The sequence below is a fragment of the Motacilla alba genome, chromosome 20, assembly GCF_015832195.1.
Source record: "Motacilla alba alba isolate MOTALB_02 chromosome 20, Motacilla_alba_V1.0_pri, whole genome shotgun sequence".
Lineage (NCBI taxonomy): Eukaryota > Metazoa > Chordata > Aves > Passeriformes > Motacillidae > Motacilla > Motacilla alba.
The window spans coordinates 15,276,258-15,297,149 of record NC_052035.1 but is presented as its reverse complement, the minus strand read 5'-3'; the positions used below and the strand labels follow the sequence as shown (position 1 = coordinate 15,297,149).

The following is a 20,892-nucleotide window of genomic DNA, read 5'->3' as shown; positions in this document are numbered from 1 at the left end:
TTACTGGACTTTGCAGGTTTACAGGCTACCTTTTAATTGGAAATTCTTAACATTTAAGTATTTGGTCTTTTATGTCTTTTCAGCATTTCACTTTTATCACATTATATTATAGGATGCAAATCATACCACGGTCAATTTAATTTTGGATTAATGACTGTGCCTTCTTAGACTTCTCTGAGGCAGCATTTAATAGAAGGACAGTTCAAAAAACCTATCTTACCTTAGAATTTCTAGACTCACGAGTATTTCCCCAGTCTATAGGTATTGAATCTCTGTATTTGACCTATTGCACCTGTAATAAATAAATGAAATATATTTGTTTATGAAAAATTTCACCTGCCTATCAGAGCAGACATGAAAAATTTTCACATAGTAAGATCTCTTTAAATCACAAAACATGATTATAAACCTATTTGAGCCTAGCTCAAGTATTGTGGATCAGATCTTCAGCTGTGGTTACCACATATATTTGTTGTCTGTGGATGTATTCAGTTTACATCCAAAAGTCTAGACAGTAGTTTGTGGCTATTGGATTTTTTTTTTTCTCCTGTATGCAATTTTCACATTTAGTCTCTGTACAGGTGGTATTTCAAAATATGAAAAAAAGAATGTGTGCAAACTGTATGTGGGGCAGCTGTGAAAAAATTTGATTCATTGGTTAGGAACAGATGGTTTGGAATTCTCAGGACAATGTTATGTGGCTCTGGATGAAACCATGAAAGCCTTCTCCTGATCAAAGGTCACATGTACCATCTTGGGACTCTCATGCTTTCCAAAGACCAGGTTGTTTACACACACAGATTATTACATCAAATCAACACATGGTGTTGATGCAGTAGTATGGATATCATGTTACTTGACACTTCAATAGCTGTTCTCCAGTGGAGAAAGGGTTTGTCATACTGGTAAAAAGACTGAAATATAGTTTATTGATGTCCGTATTACGGATTGTGCAAGAATGACATTTTAATTAAAGAAAGGAAAATGAAAAGCCCAGCTCTTTAAGCCAAGTACTTAACACTAGTTCAAAAACCAGGTTAACCAAGCATAAAAAATACCCTAGAGGCAGGAGAGGAAGAAAACCCAAACTCTTTAAGTAACCTTGAGTTGGGTTCATGAGATATTAATTCAATATAAACTGACCCAGTGACTCTCTAGTTTGTGGTTTCCTAGACAAATAGGGCCAAAAGGTACACTGAGAGACTATCAGAACATTCCCTGAGTTCCAGACCAGGATTAACTGTCCTTTGCAATGTTTGCTTGCCTGTAGGTAACAACCATCACAATGTCTACTTAGTAACCTATCCCCTTGTTTCACTTTGATTGCTGTTAGAATAGGCCATTCCCCACACAGATTTTAAAGCTGTTACCATGTTTCCCTTTGGTCTCCTAAGACTGAAGAAAATTAATTTCAGTCTCTTTTGTAGTAGGTCCTTGTTCTGGTCGTTCTTGTTCTCCTCTCCATTCTCTTCATGTTCTTCTTGTGTTTCTTAATATTTTTTGGATGGAGTTGATATTGCATTCCAGTTGAGGTCTTAGCAGTGCTGAAGAGCCCAGAATAATTCTTTTGCCTGTCGTGCAGGTAGTATTAGCCTTTAGCAAAACCAGAAGTATGGTTGTGGTTTTTTTTGCAAAAGTGTGACATTTTTAAAGTACATTGGCTGATTTATGGGGCTCTTTTGTGCCATTAATTAGGCCTATATGTCATACATAGCTATCATCCATTTAATTTCCATTGCTGTTCTTAATTATTTTTCCACTTTTCCAAGATTTTTTTTTGCATTGCTATCCTGTCTGTGATCAGAATATGAAGGTACTTGCTGATGGTTAATCGTACACCATGCAATGCTTTTGCTGGAAATACCTGCTTGTCTGTCTCTGGTGTTTGGCAAGGAAGCATATCTGGGTTCCACCTGCTCCTCTCTTGGGACTTCCACACAGGAAATGTGTATGCACATGTGTGTGTGTGTTCTGACAAATAGGATGGAGGATATGAATTTGTTTCTGATGAAAGATGAAGATTTTGCAGAGGTGCCATCTGTGTAATGTAGCACTGGACCAGCCAAGAATTGTGCATTTTTGGGAACTCTGTTGTAGACTGACTGCACTTCTCTGTACTCAGACTGATCTGATCTCGTAAGGTGTGTAGTGCTCTTGCCAGCTCACCTTGTATCTGCTTGAGCTAGTGGATCTTATGGCCAGGTAGCCATTTTTCTCTTTTAAATTTGATTTGATTGTTTCCTCGAAAGATTAATTCTTAAATGCTAAAGATTGAAAATTTTATTATCTTCAGGATTTGCGGGATGTATCAATACAAATCTTAATACTATTATTTGAAGAATGCCAGAGTGAATAAGAAGAAATGTATGTTTCTATAGACAGAGAATGTGATACTGCTACTGTTATATGTAATAAACTGCTAGAGAGACTTTTTCTTTAGTTCTGAATTTGAACAAGCCTATTAAGAACAAGTCACAAGCTATTTTGTTTTCAGCCATTCAAAGCTGCCCAGTTTAGACACATTCCTTTGTGGTAGTTTGAAACCACTTTGTTCTACATCTGTATGGTCATCTTGATTAAATTTTAATGTGAAAGCCATATGCATAAGGCCTGGTGAACTAACAGCCAGGGATAAAGTCACCATCTGCTCATTTTGTCAAAGTTTTGTGCTTAGAATTTCTTTTTACATTCAATAACAGGCCCTGAATGGCTCTTACAAAGGGTCAAATGAAAACAGGAAACCAACAGAAGGCACCTGTCTGTTGTACAGAAACTGGTTGCAGTTTCTGTTTCTTGATGTTTGGGTCCATTAACTTTCCTGAAGCATTCTTGGGAATACTTTGGCTTTTACTTTGCTTTCAGAATTTTCTCAGCTTGTTACATGTCCATGATCTTCTGTACTGTACTGTTGCTCAGCCCGACAGTATTTTCTTGTATTGAAAAAGATGGGACTGACTGATTCTCACGGTAATGAAAGATTCTGCACAGATAATTCCTACTCCTGGCTTAATCCTTGGCTTTGGAGTGGCTGTACATATTGAGTGTAAAACAAATTCTCAAATCTTGTTATTTGTACCATCTGAGTAAGGAGAGGGAGCAAAATGAAAAAACAAATCATGTACACTAATTTGGTTTTGCCATCTCTTTTCTGTTTTGTTTTGGGCTTTAATTAAAATTTCTTTTGAGTTTTGAGCTCCCTGAAATCTGGGGAGGGGGTGGGTACTAGTTACTAGTATGTATTTTTTATCTTAGGGTTATGATCCTGTTCCTCTTCTAGTCAAGGTAAATCCTACTGATTTTCAAGGGAGCTGAAACTGACTTGTCACTACACAGCACACCAAAGTACTTTATACTCCAGGAATCTGTGTCACCTTTCAGGAATATTTTTTCAGGCTTTTTCCTTTTTAAAATCTACTCTCTGATTATAATGGTATTTTAGTTGTATCAAACCAACAGATGGGTAAAATGCTTTTTTCTGTGAGTCCGTTTCTTTACCATGTTGCATTACTGCTTCTGCTGTAACCATTTCTTCTGGAACCCAAGCTGAAAAAAACATTTGTTAATACACCTCTAAAGTTTCCTATAACTCCTGCTGTGAGACAGGGCCTGTGTTAGCCTTAATGACTGCAACTGCTATACAGCATAGTGGCCTCTTGTCAAGATTTGAGTGGCACCACAGAAGTACTACAGGGACCCTTGCCAGAGTATGTTTTACCCCAGGAAAGATTATCCCATTTTTAAGAACATATCTGTTATGGAGAAATACTTTTCATTTCCTTTTGGGGGCTTGGTTGGAAATTGTCAATGACTTATACATCCTTCCATTCTCCCAAAGTTTTGTTTCGTTATGGCAAGTCCATATGGCCCTTTTGGTCATTCAGGTGCTTGATAATACTGGGAACTGAGGCACAGGGGTATGTGGCACAGCCCTCCATGTCTGATTCCACTGTCCATGCTGCTCCTGCTTTAGAAGATGGGATGAGGCTGCAGGCATGGGAACAGAGGAGTCATTTAATGAGTACTTGGTTTGCAAGTACTCATTGCATAAAAGAACATGTCATCTGATTCAAGTGGAGATTTTCACAATTTACCAAGATTTTGTTCCCTTCTTCTATCTATATATTCATTCAGTATTGCTGCTGCATTTGGTGGCCTGTGCTTTCCAGCCATGCCATGCAGTGTTATTTAACTGTCTGTAAAGCATATTTGTCTGTGCAATTCAATTTTCATCCATATTTTTCTAAATGTTCATGTTTCTTCATAGCATAATCTTACTCTTTTTAAGCTTTTTAACCCTTTGAATGTGGACTCATAATTTTCATCACCTATACAAAAATCCTACAATCTGAGGACAAGCCTTCAGAATAGGTAGATACATATTGCCGTTTGTGCAGGCAGGGGAACTAAGCATCATGCTTTTAGAGTCACATCTTGACAGAGCAGAACTGATACTATTAGATTCCCTTGGGATCCCACCTCAGTAATGGGCCAATCAATCAGCACATTGTTGTCATCCATTCCACTTTGAAACAGTTTATTTTCTGCTTTAGATCCAATTATTTTGAACAGAGCTCTATAAAAAGGAAAACAGTTTATATCAATTAGTAGAAGCAAACATATGTTCTGTAGCTGTGCAAAGATCCTATTTAATATTCTCAAGTAAAGTTAGGACATGTACATATTTTAAAATAAAACATAACATGTCACATATGATTGTGGCAGAAGGGGAGCTGAAATGCAAAAACATTATGAACGCCGCAGATGAGGGTGTGTGAAAACTTAGAAATATTGATATGTCGCCTAGTTACTGTGTGAGAAGCTCTGGGAAATACTTGTGCAGCATGTGCTTTGCAGGACAATTTCTTTGGCGTAACAACAATTGAGTGGCAGCCTGCATGATTTGCTGCGCCTGAGGCCTGACAGGAAAGAGTACAACCAAATTTCTGATCATGCAGGATGCAGGCTCTTGCTGACTGACCACCTCAGTCACCAAGCAGCTGAGGTGTCCATCATCTCTCACAGAACAGCTGCCCAGTAGAAGTGATTGACCCCAATGGGCCAAACAGCCTGTGCTGCCTTTTATCTGCCTAAGTCATCTCGGGTGTGATAGGACCTTTGCTGCATTTTGGGACACTGATAAGGAAAGGATAATTGAAAAGAGAGAGCAAGCAAAAATAAATTGACAAGGAAGTACAACAAAAGAGGGACAAGACAGAAAAGTTTGGTCTTTGCTATTTTAAAAATGAGAGGGCAGCACTGTGAGTGATGGTAGGACATTACAGGTTTGGTTGGGAGTTTCTGAGGACAAGAGGAGCAGGAGATACTGTAAGGGAAGGGAACATGGGAAAAATGGCAAAGGTACAGAGTTATCTCAAAGTAGGGAACATAAGTCACTTGACAGCATCCATGGTATGAGTAGGGAGCCACAACCTGCATGAGAAATTCATGAACAGAATATCACTGCTCAGCACCTTGCACTGGATTCATGAAGAAAAACACTTTAGATGTAACAATTGCCTTCCTGATAAGGCAGCCATATGTGTGCATGTTTTTTGAGGCCTTTAGCCAAGAAGGAAGGGATTTTAAGGATGTAAAATAGTTTGTGTTCTTAAGAAGAAAAACAGATGTCAAACATCAAGTGGTGTCATGGACATCACTTGCACAGTTCACTTCATGGAAGATAGGCTCAGGATGTTTCTGTGGGAATTGGTCATCCCCCTGTGTTGGTACCAGTAAGCACTAGAGGAAAGCTAGGTTTGTCTTGCATTTTTCACTATTTGTAAGACATGTTTGCTCTCTACTAATTAATAATTTGTTACGTGAAGGAAGGGCTTTTCTATTGTCAAAATTGTTGTGGAGGAAAGTACAGCTGTATATCAGAGTAACTGACATGGTTCATACACTGCGACCCTCAGCCTAATCTAAGGCAAGGGAAATTTCACAATTGGCCACTGTCTCTTAAATCAGAGGAGTTGCATCAGTCTAACATGTGGTTGAATAAACTTGGAGTTAGGGATTCCTGTGTAATTATGACAGTAATTTATCTGAGGTCTGGATTAATTAATTCAATCATTGTGAAAGCACAGCACCATTTCAACATGCTGTGGTTCTCAGCAGATGGAGATGTATTTCAAGCTGTGTATATGTTTGAATGAGACAAGGCAAGCATACAGATAAGCAAAAATAGACTAGGACCCAAAATGCATTTGCTTTTTTTCTTAAAAGCTGAAATACTGCTTGACAACTACTGAACATCTTGTCCTCCTAGAAGCATTTGTTTCTTATTCCATGAAATTAATCTGGTCACATTTCAAAAAATGTTGTTCTGTCTTAATTGTATTTCTTGTTTAATGAATAAATCTCACTTTCAGGGTCTCTGAGTATAGAAGTTAGAGTTATGAACTATAAAGGTGTTGAAATTTTGCAACAATGAATCCAATAAAGAGGATTAATTATCATTTCTGTACTGTAGACAAGAGAGACTGATGTTGTTTTCTTACCTGGCACTATGAAATGATAATCTGGCAATGGATATATGACTTTTACTGACTTTCATGAGCCTTGGGAATGTGGATGCATCATGTGATACATTTTTGCAGTCTGTAAACACTCAAACATTCACCATTTCTTCCAGTCCTCAGGAAACAAATTCTAAGAAGTGTAATAAACCAGAGATGGTATATTTTTCAACTGAGTTATCTCTACAACAATAATAATTTGCATGGCTAATGCACCTCTTTTACATGCAAAATATGGATACACATTCGTAGATTGGATTTTCACTTTGTAAAACTAAAGACTATAAAGAGACTTAGTTCTTTTGTGAAGAACTTCAAGGTCTACAAGTGAACATACTGTGTAAGAGCTAGGTATTACTATCTTTTATTACTTTCTTCAAAAGACTGCCAGGGTGTCAAGGGAACCAAATGTATGGAATGGTGTTTTTACATTGGAGACTAGTAAAGATTCAAGCAAATAACTAAAGTACTTTCTATGGGTTTAATTAATTTTAGACATTTGAATAATATAATCCCTAATAAAAATGTTGATGAACCTCTATTTTATCACAATTTGTAGACTCTATAGAGAGCCTTAAATAGTGGGAGATTTATAATTTTCTAATTAGATTTTTATAATTTGTCTTGGGGTGCATGTGTATTCATGAAATCTGAGAGAGAGCACAGTTAATCAGAAGGATGGTGCTGAGCACTATTAGAGCCTCAATTGTGTGTGCAGCTGCATAAATGTTTGATTGCAGTAACTGGTATTCAGAAATGCTTGTGCAGCTTTTAAGTATGGCTATACGTATGTTTGGCCAAGTTTTTTGATTATGATAGATTGCACAGTTTTAAAAATTGGCAAATACATGCATAAAAGTATGATTTTAAGTTGTATGTACATTGCCCATGACTGTAGGTGGATGTAAATAGGGAATGCAAGCACCTGATTAGTTGATTGCAGCTGAATGTACAAGTTCTCTGTGAGCTGTTATTGAAAGTATTTGCATAACAGACATGTACACCCAGTGGTAAAATAGTTACTGAAATTGGAGCTCCTCAGCTCATTGACACATACAAGTTAGGAATACAAGAGAGAACAGTTTTGGGATGTAGAAGTTTTCTAAACTACACTTCTTGAATGTATAATTTATCATTTAGAAGGGCTTTCCATCAGAAGGTTGTTCTGGCACTGAGGTAATGATGTTGTGTACTGTGAAAGGACTGAAATGAATCATTCTGTAGTTGCTGGGGAAATAGCTCTTTACTTAGCTTGAAAGCAGGGACAATGCAGGCTAGAATGGTGTGAAATTGTAATGAATCGTATGTAGTATCAATCTATCTTTATGACAACAGATCCAAACTTTGCAATACTTAAGCTGGCATATAATGAATATGTTATATCATTATGCTAACAAGCTGCTTCAATGTTTTTGTGGATTCCAAAACACTATTGAGGGCATGGAAGCCGTTTAGCTGTATCTAGCTAGAAATGAGAATGAGTGGATATGACTGAAATCCTGTGCAATAATAAGTTCACTTTAGTTTTGTGTGAAGCTAGATTGCTTTTTAAAAAACAATTTCCGTTCTGAAATGGGTGATAATGATGTAACTGAATACATTATCCAAATCAAGATTTTAATTTTACTATGAATTGCACAGTATTAACAATTTTAGGATTAACTAGCAATGGACCATGTGTTCTTCAGATTATGATAGCTGTTTGAAAATGAACAATCCACTCACTGTTAATGTAACAGGGCAAATTCTATGCCTCATGTAACACCCAACAGAAGCCTGTTGGATTTACATCAGATCCTGGTTTTAAAGTTTGCTTTTTTTTTGTTTTGAAAAACAGCTTTGTATTGCATTATTCTTCCCAGAGATGGCTGTGTAGCTTTGCAGTGTTGTACAGGTTCACTAAACCTTGACAACCAAGATCCGATCCTACTCCAGAGATTCATGCTTGCTAGCCTAATAAGAACATGGTAAATTATTATACTTTTAATCCCACTGGATTTCCCTGAGGAGCAAGGAAAAGACTTACTTCATTGCTTGGCGTGTCAGGATCCACTGCAAATCCACTGCTACTGTTTCAGTCCTGGTGCTCATATGGACTGGGAAAGCAAGTCTTGAAATTACTCCAGAATATCAATTGAGGTAGATAAGAAATGAGGCCATGGTAGTTCAGAAAGTAATGAGAGTAAATGACGATGAGAGTAATTGAACACAGCCAGCATAGTTGGTTTTTACTGAACTTGGAAACTATCAATTACATTTTTACTCCTATTTGGATATTGTGAGAACCAAAAGTGTCCTTATTGTATCCTGACTACATCCACTTTGAATCCACCATGGTGATCTGTTACTCAGAACTGAGACAAAAAATGCAATTCCTCTGATCTTGGTAGGTCACAGAGGAGAGGAAAGCTTCCATTAGAAGTCTCTGCTCTGGTAGACTTTCAGCCTAGTAAGTAATGAGTAACATTGCTGTTCCACTTCAGCAGGCTGTCAAATTAAATACGTTTCTGTGATGATGCTTCTGGCATAGCTGGCCTAATGCATATGCAATTCATGTATTCAAGTAAAATAAAAATTAAATAACATGCACAGTGAGTGTGTGAGCTGGCAAACCTTATGCGATTTCTGTGACTAAGGTAGGTGACTTAGGTGTTAAGTTGTGTTTCCCTGGAGCAGGAGGAGAGGCCTCTGGTGTAGAAAGTTGTAGCACTAGTACAGCCAGGGTTCCTGAAATCATCAGAAGTCTTCACCTACATGCCTATTCCCTTGGCACTAAGAGGTAGAGTGAGATGAGCTGCAATGGCTCCAGCTGTAGGACATATTGGAGTCTTTTCAGTAATGCAGACACCTCTAGAAATAAATTGCAAAACTTACATTGCAAAGTGAATGGCAAAAGCCTGACTTTGAGATGTAGAAATGCTTGAGTGAAATCAAAATTTCTACAGGCATCTATGAGTTTTGAACCTAGTTTTCCCAGGGGCCTCGATGTTTGTTCTAGCTGTTAGCAACTGCTGACCAGAAACAGAGACAGGTCTCTTTTACAAGCTTATAGGAGCTGTTGCAGCTGGCTGACTCTGGGAGCTTACAAGGGCTAAAAGTATGGGAAAGCTTTTCCTCTGTAATGCCGTTTTGCCTTGTCTCTCTTAGAGGTTATACTGAGCACCCTTTATCGTTGAAACAAGGGCTAATCCTGATCCGATTTAAGATCCTAGATTTTTCTTTCACAGAGGTAATAACTGCACAACCCCCTCTTCCAACCAGACAGGTATGAAAAATGTTGATTGAGGCAGACTAGCTTCTGCTTACTGTTTAGCAGTTGAATACTTTGTGTGCCGGAGGGCATGAGGCAAGGAGGGAAATGGCAAACAAGACTGGGAGACCAAGGACATCCGCTGCTTGAAGACAAATTTGGTGTAATTGGAGTAACTGAAATGTGTCCTGTTCAGGAAATAGGCTGTAATATTACATTTTCCAGATACAGAGTATAAGGACAGGCAAACTTCACTGAGAACAGAGGAGGAGATATGACAGTCTGAATGAGGAAGGACATTATGCTGAAAACAGAATAACATTCACATGGATGGCGACTAAGAGACACCTCTAACTTGAGGCTAAAGACTGAAATGGTTAAACAAGTATAACAGAAAACAATTACAGATCTCCAAGGGTTGGATGTAAAGACAGATCAGGAAATATTTATGTAGACGGGGGACTGTACTTGGGCTAGGACATTGATCATATGAAACTGTAATTACTATGACATTGACTGGAAGGGAGGGATTTAGGAAGCTGGAGCTGTGTGTATTGACAGATTCTTCCTACCCTGCAGCTTGACAACCAACAAGATTAGAAGCCGTTTGGAAAAAGCTGCAATGGGTAAGCAAGGCAGCACATTTGCTGATGCCAGCACTCAGGCCAGAATGACATTAGCTGAAAGTTAGGATGGAAGGAAATTGATGTTGAGTGTGAGTATGATTCTGATTTCCAGATGTGAGGAAATCCGTGTTCTGTTGTACTCTGGGGCCATAATTTTTGGGCGAATTGAAGAGAATGTCATTTTACTGGATAACATAAAAGGTTAGATTTCAAGACTACATGTCCTGACATAGGTTTGAAACAGAATCACTGACCCTAGTGGGGTTTGGTTGTATTTGTCTTAAACTTTAGAGAATATATAGCTAATGCAAATATGATTTCTAACTAGGATCAAGGAAGTAGACAGCAAGTATCTGGCCAAAATTGCAAAGGCCTAGCTTTTGTAAAGGACAAATGGAAAATGAGATTATGCCTGTTAACTAATAGATTACAAAATACTAGAAAATGATAGGCCCAGAGCACAATTTTATTCAGTTTGGTTTTATTAGACAAAAGGAAAGAATGTGGTGCTTTTAAAGAAAAATGTAAAGAGATGTTGAAAAGAAGTAGATCCTTCTAATGATCAAATATTAGATTGAAGTTAAATAATCAGGATTTATTGTCACTGATACATGTTACTGCAGTTATAGTAATCACATCCATCAAAAATGTACCTTCTGTAGGTATCATCTGATATATAGCATATATATGCACATTAGTTTGCATTAAAAAAGCAAGGACAATAGCTTTTTGGACCTTTTCATTTTCCTGCTAGTCATGTTGTTTCTGATACATGTGAGTTGTGCTGTGACACCTGTCTAAGCTATTCTCTCACTAAAAGCAATTAACTCATGATTTGGTGTGTTCAACCAAATAGCCTTGCATTTGTTTTGATGTTTTTGTGACTGTAAGAGGGTAAACCCAGCAAGTTGACACTGAAGAAATGAACCTTTAAAGCTGTATCAGGTGGCTACAATGTAAATCTAAACTAAGCTAATAAATATAACATAACATAATATAACAATATTCCTCCTATAGTGAAGGTACAGGAGGAAAGTTTACAAAGAATGTAAAAAGTGTTTAAAGAAACTTACTAAGAAGCAAACTGTGTGAATAAATATTGGCTAGTGGGACAAAAATCTTCACCCTTCCTCTTGCTCAAATAGTGCAGTAATGTTTAAAAGTAACATTTTTTTCATATGTATATGACACAACACTATAAAACAAATACATATTAATGCAAAGTCTGTAATTTCTCTCTTTGGACTGCTATGAGACAGGATGTTAGAAGCTTAATGGAGAAATAATGCTAACCTCTTCCATGTTGTTTTCCTTCATGCCATAGCAGTGTGCTTCCATCCAAGTGACATACACTGCAGTCTGGTGTTGACATACATTTTCTAGCCACTAAGAGACTAAAGGCTGCTTTTAATTTACATATTACATCTGAAAGAGAAGTTGCTGCTCTCCTTAGGCATAGACTATGATAGTTACCAAAACATAAGTGCAATTTTTTTTTAAGCCAATGGAGTCAGTGGAGTCTGGCTGCATCCACAGCTAGCTGAAACTGGACTAGTTTTTGTAGATGCAGAAGAATTATTCCTTGAAAGGCAATCTCTGTCCTCCAACCTGTGGGTGAGGTGAATTTGCTCCACAATGCTCCAGGCTGTGTTAATGTGACTTTTCAGCTTCTTGGCTTGAAATAAAGTTAGCCAGTTTGCTTAGATCCCACAGAGAGTATGCCTACATTTATTTGCAAAATGCCTTGCCTTCTTGCCACAGTGTGATCCAACATAAAGCTATTGAACTTGGAGTGTTCTGTCTGCAGAGCTTCAGTGTGAGCCTTGAGTACACAACCTCCAAGGGACTGGACTGTATCTGCCTGGAGGATGGAGGATTGCATGATGTGGAAGTAGTTAATGCCAGCCTGCAAAAAGACAGCTTGAGGAGGAGTTCTTGCTGGGTAGAAAGAGTTAAGACTGACAAGATGGTGACAAATACTTTTTCTGTGGATGCAGATGACAGCAGTTAAGTGGTTCAGACCAACCACTGAAATCATCACACATACCTATTGAACGGCAGATGACAAAGATGCAAAGCCCTATTCCAACAGTCCTTATGTAATTTTTCCTGCAGAAGTCTTTTAAAAGCCAGAAGACATAATTTACAGGAAGACCCATGCCCTTTCTTTCACTGACATAACATTGTGGACTAACTTGTGGTGTATATTTACACTGATGTAATGAATATTTGATGTAAAAAATTCTCTCATGAGAGCTTCTGTGAGCTGTTTGCTAGGAATGTTCATCATGACTTTTGAAGTGTTAACTCTTTGAATGGGCAAATTATATTACTCCACTTATTCTGCCAGATTTTTGGTAAAAATCTGCAGTTCTTTTGGATTGAGATTAATGGGGCAGTATCACACAAACCCCAACAGGATCTGTCATAGTAATCTGATAAATTTAGATACTTCCAGAATGAATATGATTTTGAAATGTAGTTAGCATTAATATCTTTTAAGAACCACACCAAATTCACTATATTTTTCAGCAGTCTGGCCTAGATATTCCCTCTGTAGAGTACTTCTAGAGAACTTCAGCAAAAGATAAGGAAATAAGCTGTTTCAAAAGCATTTTTCTTATGTATATGCATTTTGCAGGCCAGAGAGTAAGAGTTTACACAGCCACACAACTCCTACTGCTTCTTTAGGAGATTAAGTTTTTTTCTACAGAATGCTACGGGTTGTAAGGGATCCAGTTCCAGCACTCCCCCTGCCATAAGCAGGGACACCTTCTGCTAGCCCAGGTTGCTCCAAAACCCATCCAATCTGGCCTTGGGCACTTCTGGTCTCTGGGCACCCACAGCCTCCCTGGGCAGCTCAGGAGTGATGCTGTTAGTGTGGGCCAAGCCTGAGGCAGAGAGGATTTACAGAACATACCCAGGATATGCTCTAGGGATAATGGTGAGATCTAGGAAGGTGCAAGGGGGAAAGATCGACACAGCACAAAGGGGCAGTGGCAGGGAGCAGTGGTGAGAAGATGCCTGTTCTGAGTCACAGCACTGGCACTGGAATATGTAGCGTTTCTCTGTGGAGGAGCCTGGGGGGAAGGTGATCTCTTCTGCTTATTCAGGTTCTTTCTAATGTACAAGCTTCTGACCATGTTTGCGCAAACAACACTAAAATACAAGTAATATTAACATACATGTGCTGACTGACAGATATAAATTTGCTGCTCTTCTTGAAATATAGTGCTAAAAATAATACCAAACTGAAAGCTCTGCGAGATGTGCATCTCCAAGAATTTTTCTTTCTTTTAGACACTAAAGAGATAGTAAAGATAGTCACAGAAACAAGAAAAACAGCTTAGCTGTATTCCCTCTTCTATCTGCAATGTGATTTTTTTCATTGAGCTCAAGCAGGCTGTTTTCTGCATGTCTTTCCCTGTCTCCTAAACGCAGTCCTGTGTATTTTTGGAGCTTTCTTATTTCTGCAGAGGGAATCACTGCCATCTCCTGGTCAAGCAACAGAGAATAATAGAATCCTTCCAGCCACTCATGAGCTATACCATTGTCCCACTGTGTGGAAGCAGGGATTTTCAGTGGGGATCCCTATGGGTTTGGTGCAGGCCATTCCATGACTATTATACCAGTTATTTATCTGAGCTTTCAGAGAAAAAGGGAGCACTTAATTCATTGTAGGTTGGCTGTCTGGTCCAACGGGTCCTGACTACTCTAATTTGTACATTTGTTCCATGATTGGTGCAATATGTAAATGGAGATAAATCCATTATTTGCACTATAAAAGCGGGACAATTTAAGTGCTATTTCCTTAGACAATGCTACAACATTATTTTGCAGGTTTTTTCAATTGCCTTTGGATTTTGTTATCTTAAATGACATTTAATGATTTTTTTTTTCTCACCACACCATTAATCCCACTTATCAGATCATTGCTGAGCAGGTCCTGGCAGATCCCAAGAGAGATGTGAGCAGTGTAGTGCTGATCACACCCACCCAGAGTGAAAACTACTTTGTTTCTTGTCACTCAAGAATTTCAATGCAATGTTAATGCAGTCATTTCAGTTAAAATTACATCTTGTTCTCATTTCCTATCCATACAGATTTGAAATAGCTCCCTACTACATAGTTTTAAACTACTACTTTAAAAAAAAAAGAAAAAGTGAAAACTTCTGTTGCATTTGCATTATATGCTCAAACCTGTTGGTTGTTGCTGGTTTGCAATCAACTCCATAACACTGATTCCACTGAATTTATTGAAACTTCACCCAAGCAGGTAGAAGAAAAAAGGCTCAAGGTCTGTCATTTCTTGCAGCAAGACATACCATGTGTTGTATCAGCTCTAAAATTGCTTATTATTTCCAAAAACTATAATAAACTCCCTGAAAAATAAAACAGAACTGATGGCCACATTAACTTTCATGCGATAATTTGCAGATAAATTCCATCAAAAACCCCAGTATTCAAGTATCTCTAATAATATTAATTTCATTTTTGCACATTAAAACTGTGATAAAGCCATACTAATTATTTTTAATTATCTCAAGATGAGACTGTCATTCATGTAATTATGTAAGTAATTCAAAGCTGATGAAATAGTAATGCATCTTTCTGCATTGCCTTCAAAGTGCTCATAACTAAATTTAATTTTAAGCAGGATCAAGAAAATAATCACTGATTCAAACATTAATTACTAATTTTAATCCTAATTCATTTAAAAACAGACCTATTTTTTGTAGACTCTGCAAGGCATTAATTGACATTTTACAAAATGAGTCATTATTTTGGCAAGGAGAAGTATTTTTCAAACAGTGAATCATGACAACCAGAAGGGGTTGTTTAAGAGCGCCAAGGGAGCTTTGGCAGCTCAGTGAAAGCAGCTCTATTTAGCAGCAGTTTGGCTTCTCCAGGATGACTGGAAAAGTTGTGGTAACTCTCTGCTCTTCACACCAGCCAGGGCAGTGCTCTCTGCTTTCACTGCTGCCAGTGGGTGAGAGAGCTGAAGAAAGTGTGTCCTAGAAAGTGTGTCCTAAAGCAAAGAAACAGCTTTATTGAGACATGCTGGAACAGGATAGAGAACACTTTAGATCAGTTTAGAAGGGTAAGAATCGGGAGGTTTATTGCATTTTTTCTAATCCAGTTTGAAATGGACAGAGTCTGAGCAATCTGTTCAGGATTTGACCCAGGAGGTTTTCTGTCTAGACCCTCTGTACCTGCTAAACTCCCTTGTTAGGAACTGGGAGAGTTACAACATCCTTCAAAAATGGGACAGATTTTTGGATGTAAATTCCTTTGGTAAATAACTACCTTTTTGATATGTAACTTGTAAGAATTAAACCCAATGGCTGACTGGTTCTATAGGATATGTTAAGAAAAATTGCATTAATATATCAGTAATTTTTCTGATAGTAGATCTTAAGCCCCAATGAGATTATTATAACGATCATGTGCAATAAGTGACAAATGTCATTCATGGGTTTTACCACTTTTTTATGCAGCTAAAATTGAGCTAATTGCTCAATTTTGCTCACTCAAATCATATGCTTTGTAAGCTCAAGAGTGACCAGGACTCCACCTAAGGGAGCGTACTGTATATTGACTACATACAGTCAGCCTACATGTGTTACCAATTTCACCTCTCTCACCCTTCAGCTCCTCAGAGAACCCATCTTAGAACTGAAGACGGCTTGCATGCTCTTCTGCTGCACTAGGCACTGCTTCAGCCTTTACACCTTGCTTCGCACAAGTTATTTCTTTTTTTGTCAAAGCCTGATGGAAGGAAAACTTTCAGCCAATATTTAGCCCTGAACACATTTTCTCCTTCAGGCTGTATTTATGTTCAGATTGAACTGTCTTTACCTTTCTCATTATTATCTAAGAAGATAAAGCCATCCGTTTTCTTCAACACCTAGCTACTGCATTTTCACTTAATTATTTGAAACAAGCAGAGAGGCCTGAATAGTTCTCCATCATAACTGACCACCTGTTTCCTAGTCCAGGCATGAGCTTTCATGATTCTATCAAATTGCCTCTGAGTCATCTTGTGACAAACTTTATGACATGGTCCTTTTATTATCAATTATCAAGAAATATAGCAAAATATTTTGTTCAATCTTCAACAGCATGAACTAATATTTGTGTAGAAAAATCTAATCCCACTAATTTCAGCCCGTTCAAAGTCCTTCAGGGTTTTTTGTATGTGTACTAAGATCCTTTGCAAGATTAGTGTCTCCCAAATCAGCATCACCCCAGCCTGCCAATATATGTGCTTCAGGGGCTAATAATAATGTTCAGCAAACTCAGTTACGAGACACATACACAAGGAATTCCACTCACAGCTGCCACCCAACCACACCCACTTCATCATCAAGCTGCTATAGCTCCATGTTCTCCATCTTGACTGTTGTCCACATTTTCCACACTTCCACTGTATGAGATGTTCCAAATCTACAAAATCTGCACTTGTTGTGTTGTGCCAGGCCTAATTCTTCACTTTTAGCCCTGGAAATTCTGCAGACCTAATCTCTCTTTGCTTGCAAGGTGGTTCGTGCTTTGCTTTCTTCTTTTTCCACTTGAACCTGTTAGTTACCAGCATTGGTTCAAACCCCACAATTTTACATCATCAAACCAGTTTTTCTTTTCTACCTTAACAGGAGTCTGTGGTCTCCCCCACAGCTTTAGGGGATGGCACAAACAGGAAGAGTTCAGCTCTACACTGCCAGTTTGAGCTGAAATCAAACCCAGCTTTCCCCTTACCACTTAAAGTTTTGACTGCTCCCCATGCCATACCAGCATATCAGAACTTAAAACTGCTCAACAGAATGCAGGGCAAAAGAACTAAAGGGTGTAACAGAAAATGAGATCAACCTTCTTTCCTTATAATATAAACCAACTTTTAATAATAAAAACGTCTCTCAAGTTTTAAGTGAGAATAACACATACATTTCAGTGTAAAACAGTGCACAGTGTAAATGCCCTTGGACACCCTTCTCTGCATCTGTCATGTTGCCAGAGGCTGCAGGCATGGGCCAGGATCCTGCCCAGGCCATTCTGCAGAGCACAACTGATGGAGACACAGGCAAGGTTCACCCCACAGGTTCTTCTTTACTTTGGGGTGTTCCTACAGTTCTAATAGTACTAAGTACATTTGAAATTCTGGATTCAGTGAAGAAACATCCATTTTTTCTTCAAATAGCAAATGGTAAGAGTAACGTCTCCAAAATTAACAAAAAGTGCATTGAAATAGAGATCTGTTCATCTGGTTGCAGTCCAGAATGGACACCCAGTACCGAATCTGTATCCCAAAGCTGGCAGTCCATAGGCTGTCCTAGTTCCCTGCAACATGTTGCTGCAGATCAGAAAAAAACAATTAAAAGTAAGAAATAAAAAAAGAGAAAATACAAAATAAGTTTCTTCCCCAAAATTATTTCAGTCTGTGAGAGAAGAAAATAAATATTAAAAAAACTAAGAAATGAGATTCAGAGCAAACTGCATCTCCTAATTTGCCATAAACAGTTTTGTGTTCAAGAGAAGATTAGAAAAATTAGAGACGCCTTCATGTCCAAATGAAAACATCCATTAGTTCTTGAGTTGCTTTGGATGTTAACAAAATAAAATCAAGCCCACTAAAAAACAAACAACAACACAAATAAAACCCCCAGACCTTTATTTTCTAAAATATACATTACTGCAAAGTGCTCCTGGGTTTCCTGACTAGGAGCTGGTTTAAAGGAGGCTGTGGAGGAACAGGAATGGGGGGTTTCTTGTACGCCTGTCATGTTAGGGAGGGCTGGTCATGTTAAGGCACTCACTCCAAAAGAACATTATTTCTGTCCTGAGACTCCTGACATGCTTTGATTAGTTTCAGCCAGTAACTTGGAAAAAACTACAGTGCTTAGGGTAATACTGACAGAATGGAGAACAATTTTTCAAACAAATAAAAATAAAGAACATTATATACATGATTCCTTTTTCCTTTTAACTTAAAAGCACTAATACATCTTAATGACTGTATTAAAGACTACTTAAATATGGAAGATTTTAAATAATGTAGATTTTTTCAGTAAACTGGGAGTAGCTGTGTAACTGCCAGTATATTGGTCCCATTTTAAACAATATAATTTTTATTTTCATCTTGTACATACAATAACATGATTAAAAACACATATTATTCCACTCCACATAAATAAGTATAGTTCTTCTGACCTGTTTTAAAAACTACATCTGTTGAAATAATCAGATGATCAGACTGTATTTTTTCTTTGTAAAGTTTTTGTAAAAATCCTACACTCCTTTTCATTAGCACTGTATTCCAGAGTACATAATCACAAGGCATTAGTAAAAAGAGTTAATCAAAAACCTGAAAGCTACAGTAAGTAAAATGAAGTAATGATAAGAAGTATTACGGAATGTATACTCTGCAGCATAGAGAGATTCTCTCACTGGGCTGAAGTGGAAAATTACTCCAGAAGAAATTCTTTATGTTCCTATTTGAATAAACCACAGACTGTGCTATTCTTTGCTCAAAAGTGCAGGTCAGATGATGAAAACGTGGCATTTCTGAAACTACCACTAAAGGATGTTGACCAAAACCTGGTGGCAGTTAAATGGATGCCAGGGGCAGTACAGGGAGAGAGAGGGGTGTCCAGCAGGATCTTCTGAACCAAGCTGTATCTTGAAGTCCACAACTTTCTGGTGGTTGCACAGACAAGTCACCAGGAGAACTGTGCTTTCTTGAAGCATTAATGGTCATTTTCCAGGCATCTAAATGGCAGCAGCCTCTATTCTTGCCTGTGGTGTTTGTTTCAAGAATTTGAAGTCAAAGAAATGCATGGATCCTGCATGGGCTCCAGGAGTTCAGAGGCAGATTCCTGACGCCTGGGCCAGCAGGTCCCTCTCCTCCAGAGCACAGCAGCCCCATCGGGGTCAGTTCGCAGGGTCTTCGGCCAGGGCTCCTCAGAGCCGAGCGCTCTCGTGGGGCTGCCAAGAGGTGCCTCTTACTCCTATAAATCCCCCTCTGTCGGCGGCTGGCACAACCTATAGAGTCTTTAGTGCAGAGGAAGAGTAGGGAATTAAAGATCACAGAGAAAATGACAAAGTTACTGGATTCATGTACGAGGGTCAGCAGCTTCTTTGTTATTCTGCAAGCTTTAGAGGGTATGATGCATCAAGAATATGCCTATTGTTAATCTTAGTAATTGCAAGTTTAGAAGTGCCACTAGCCATTCGTTAACTAAGTGTTTACAATATTATTTGAGACTCTCCATCATTTCCTCTTAATTTTGGTTCAATTTGGTTTTTCAACAGTCCCTTCTCTCTTTTTTCTATTTCTTTTGATTTTAAACCCAGTTCAGCATTTTTCCTGAACAAAAAAGTTCTCCCTGTCATACAGGGGGTACCAAACACATAAAAGAACATATCTGCTTGTTGACATGCTTAAACAAATCTTAAAATTAATAATCATCTTCTCAGAGAATTTTTTGACTCACAAGAAATTGACAATAGTGGTTAAACACATGTTTAAACACTAAATACATGTTGACTTGTCATTCATGTATGTTTTTGTGAGCTTTTTCTTGGCTTTTTCTTCTTTACATCAGAATAAACTAAAGTCTTTTATAACTTCTCTTTCAAGACAGCTGTTACAGATTTGTGCTAATATAATCCTGGGAGTTAATTCACTAGATCTCCTTTTAACTTTGCTCAGTTTTGTTTTGCATTATGATGGAACCCAGTAGGAACACACATATCCAAGTTTTATTGCCCTGAAATAATCCAAGTCAATAGTTCTGGAATTTATCACTGTGATTTAGAGTGTACTCAAAAGAAAAAAAAAAAAAAAACCTCATGATTTGTTTTTAAAACTGTTTCTTCTTGAAGGTAACATGGTTATGGCCATATCAATGGAGCCAAAGTAATGTGTGGCCATTAATATGGCAAAATAATTACACTGCCAAAACACTGATGGATGGCACCCAGGCCATGGTACAGGAGCCAACACCATTGTTTTATTTGTTTTTGAAATAGCAATTAAAATCTAACAGAAGGATAAGGTTCTAAATGCAAAATTCTACTCTTTTTAATGTCTCTGAGAAAATGAACCAAGACTGTTAGAGGGAGCATCACCAGTGTCTCTAAAGTTTAAAATCATTTTCTATAAACATTTTGAGGAGTGGATAGGAGAGAAAAAAAAGAAAAATCAAAAGAAGGGCTAAACCTCAGAAGTCTTAATGGGCGAATAAGATATCAGTGTTTAAGGATGTTTTCTTAACACTGAACCAATGTGCTCTTTGGAGGACTCAGGCACTAGCAAACACATTTGTTCTGTCTGAAGATATGACACAGATTTTGCTGATGCTGATTCTTGTGGGCCAGAACTGTTTGTCCTTCATGTAAACAATGCCATTAACAACAGCAGAATCAGAAGTTTCTCTGGTATTTGGAAAGATTCTGTATATATCGTCATCTAAACCATGACAAATTGTTACTGCCATTGTGG

General features: G+C 38.0%; 2 protein-coding genes across 4 annotated transcripts in view; one reads left to right on the top strand and one right to left on the bottom strand.

Moving 5' to 3' along the window:
• Positions 1-20,892, top strand: part of LOC119710413 (proline-rich proteoglycan 2-like) — a 48,685-nt gene that overhangs the window by 19,806 nt on the left and 7,987 nt on the right. The gene's annotated exons all lie outside the window — the stretch shown is intronic.
• The window catches only part of PREX1 (phosphatidylinositol-3,4,5-trisphosphate dependent Rac exchange factor 1), a 121,676-nt gene continuing 118,827 nt past the window's right edge, over positions 18,044-20,892 (bottom strand). For 2 of the 3 annotated variants that reach the window (XM_038158586.1, XM_038158588.1), the window contains exon 40: positions 19,366-19,439. In XM_038158586.1, coding sequence (XP_038014514.1) covers positions 19,397-19,439 — 43 coding nt within the window. In that variant the 3' untranslated portion in view covers positions 19,366-19,396. Of the gene's footprint in view, positions 19,440-20,892 lie in introns of all 3 variants that reach the window. The other variant, XM_038158585.1, reaches the window with a different exon arrangement.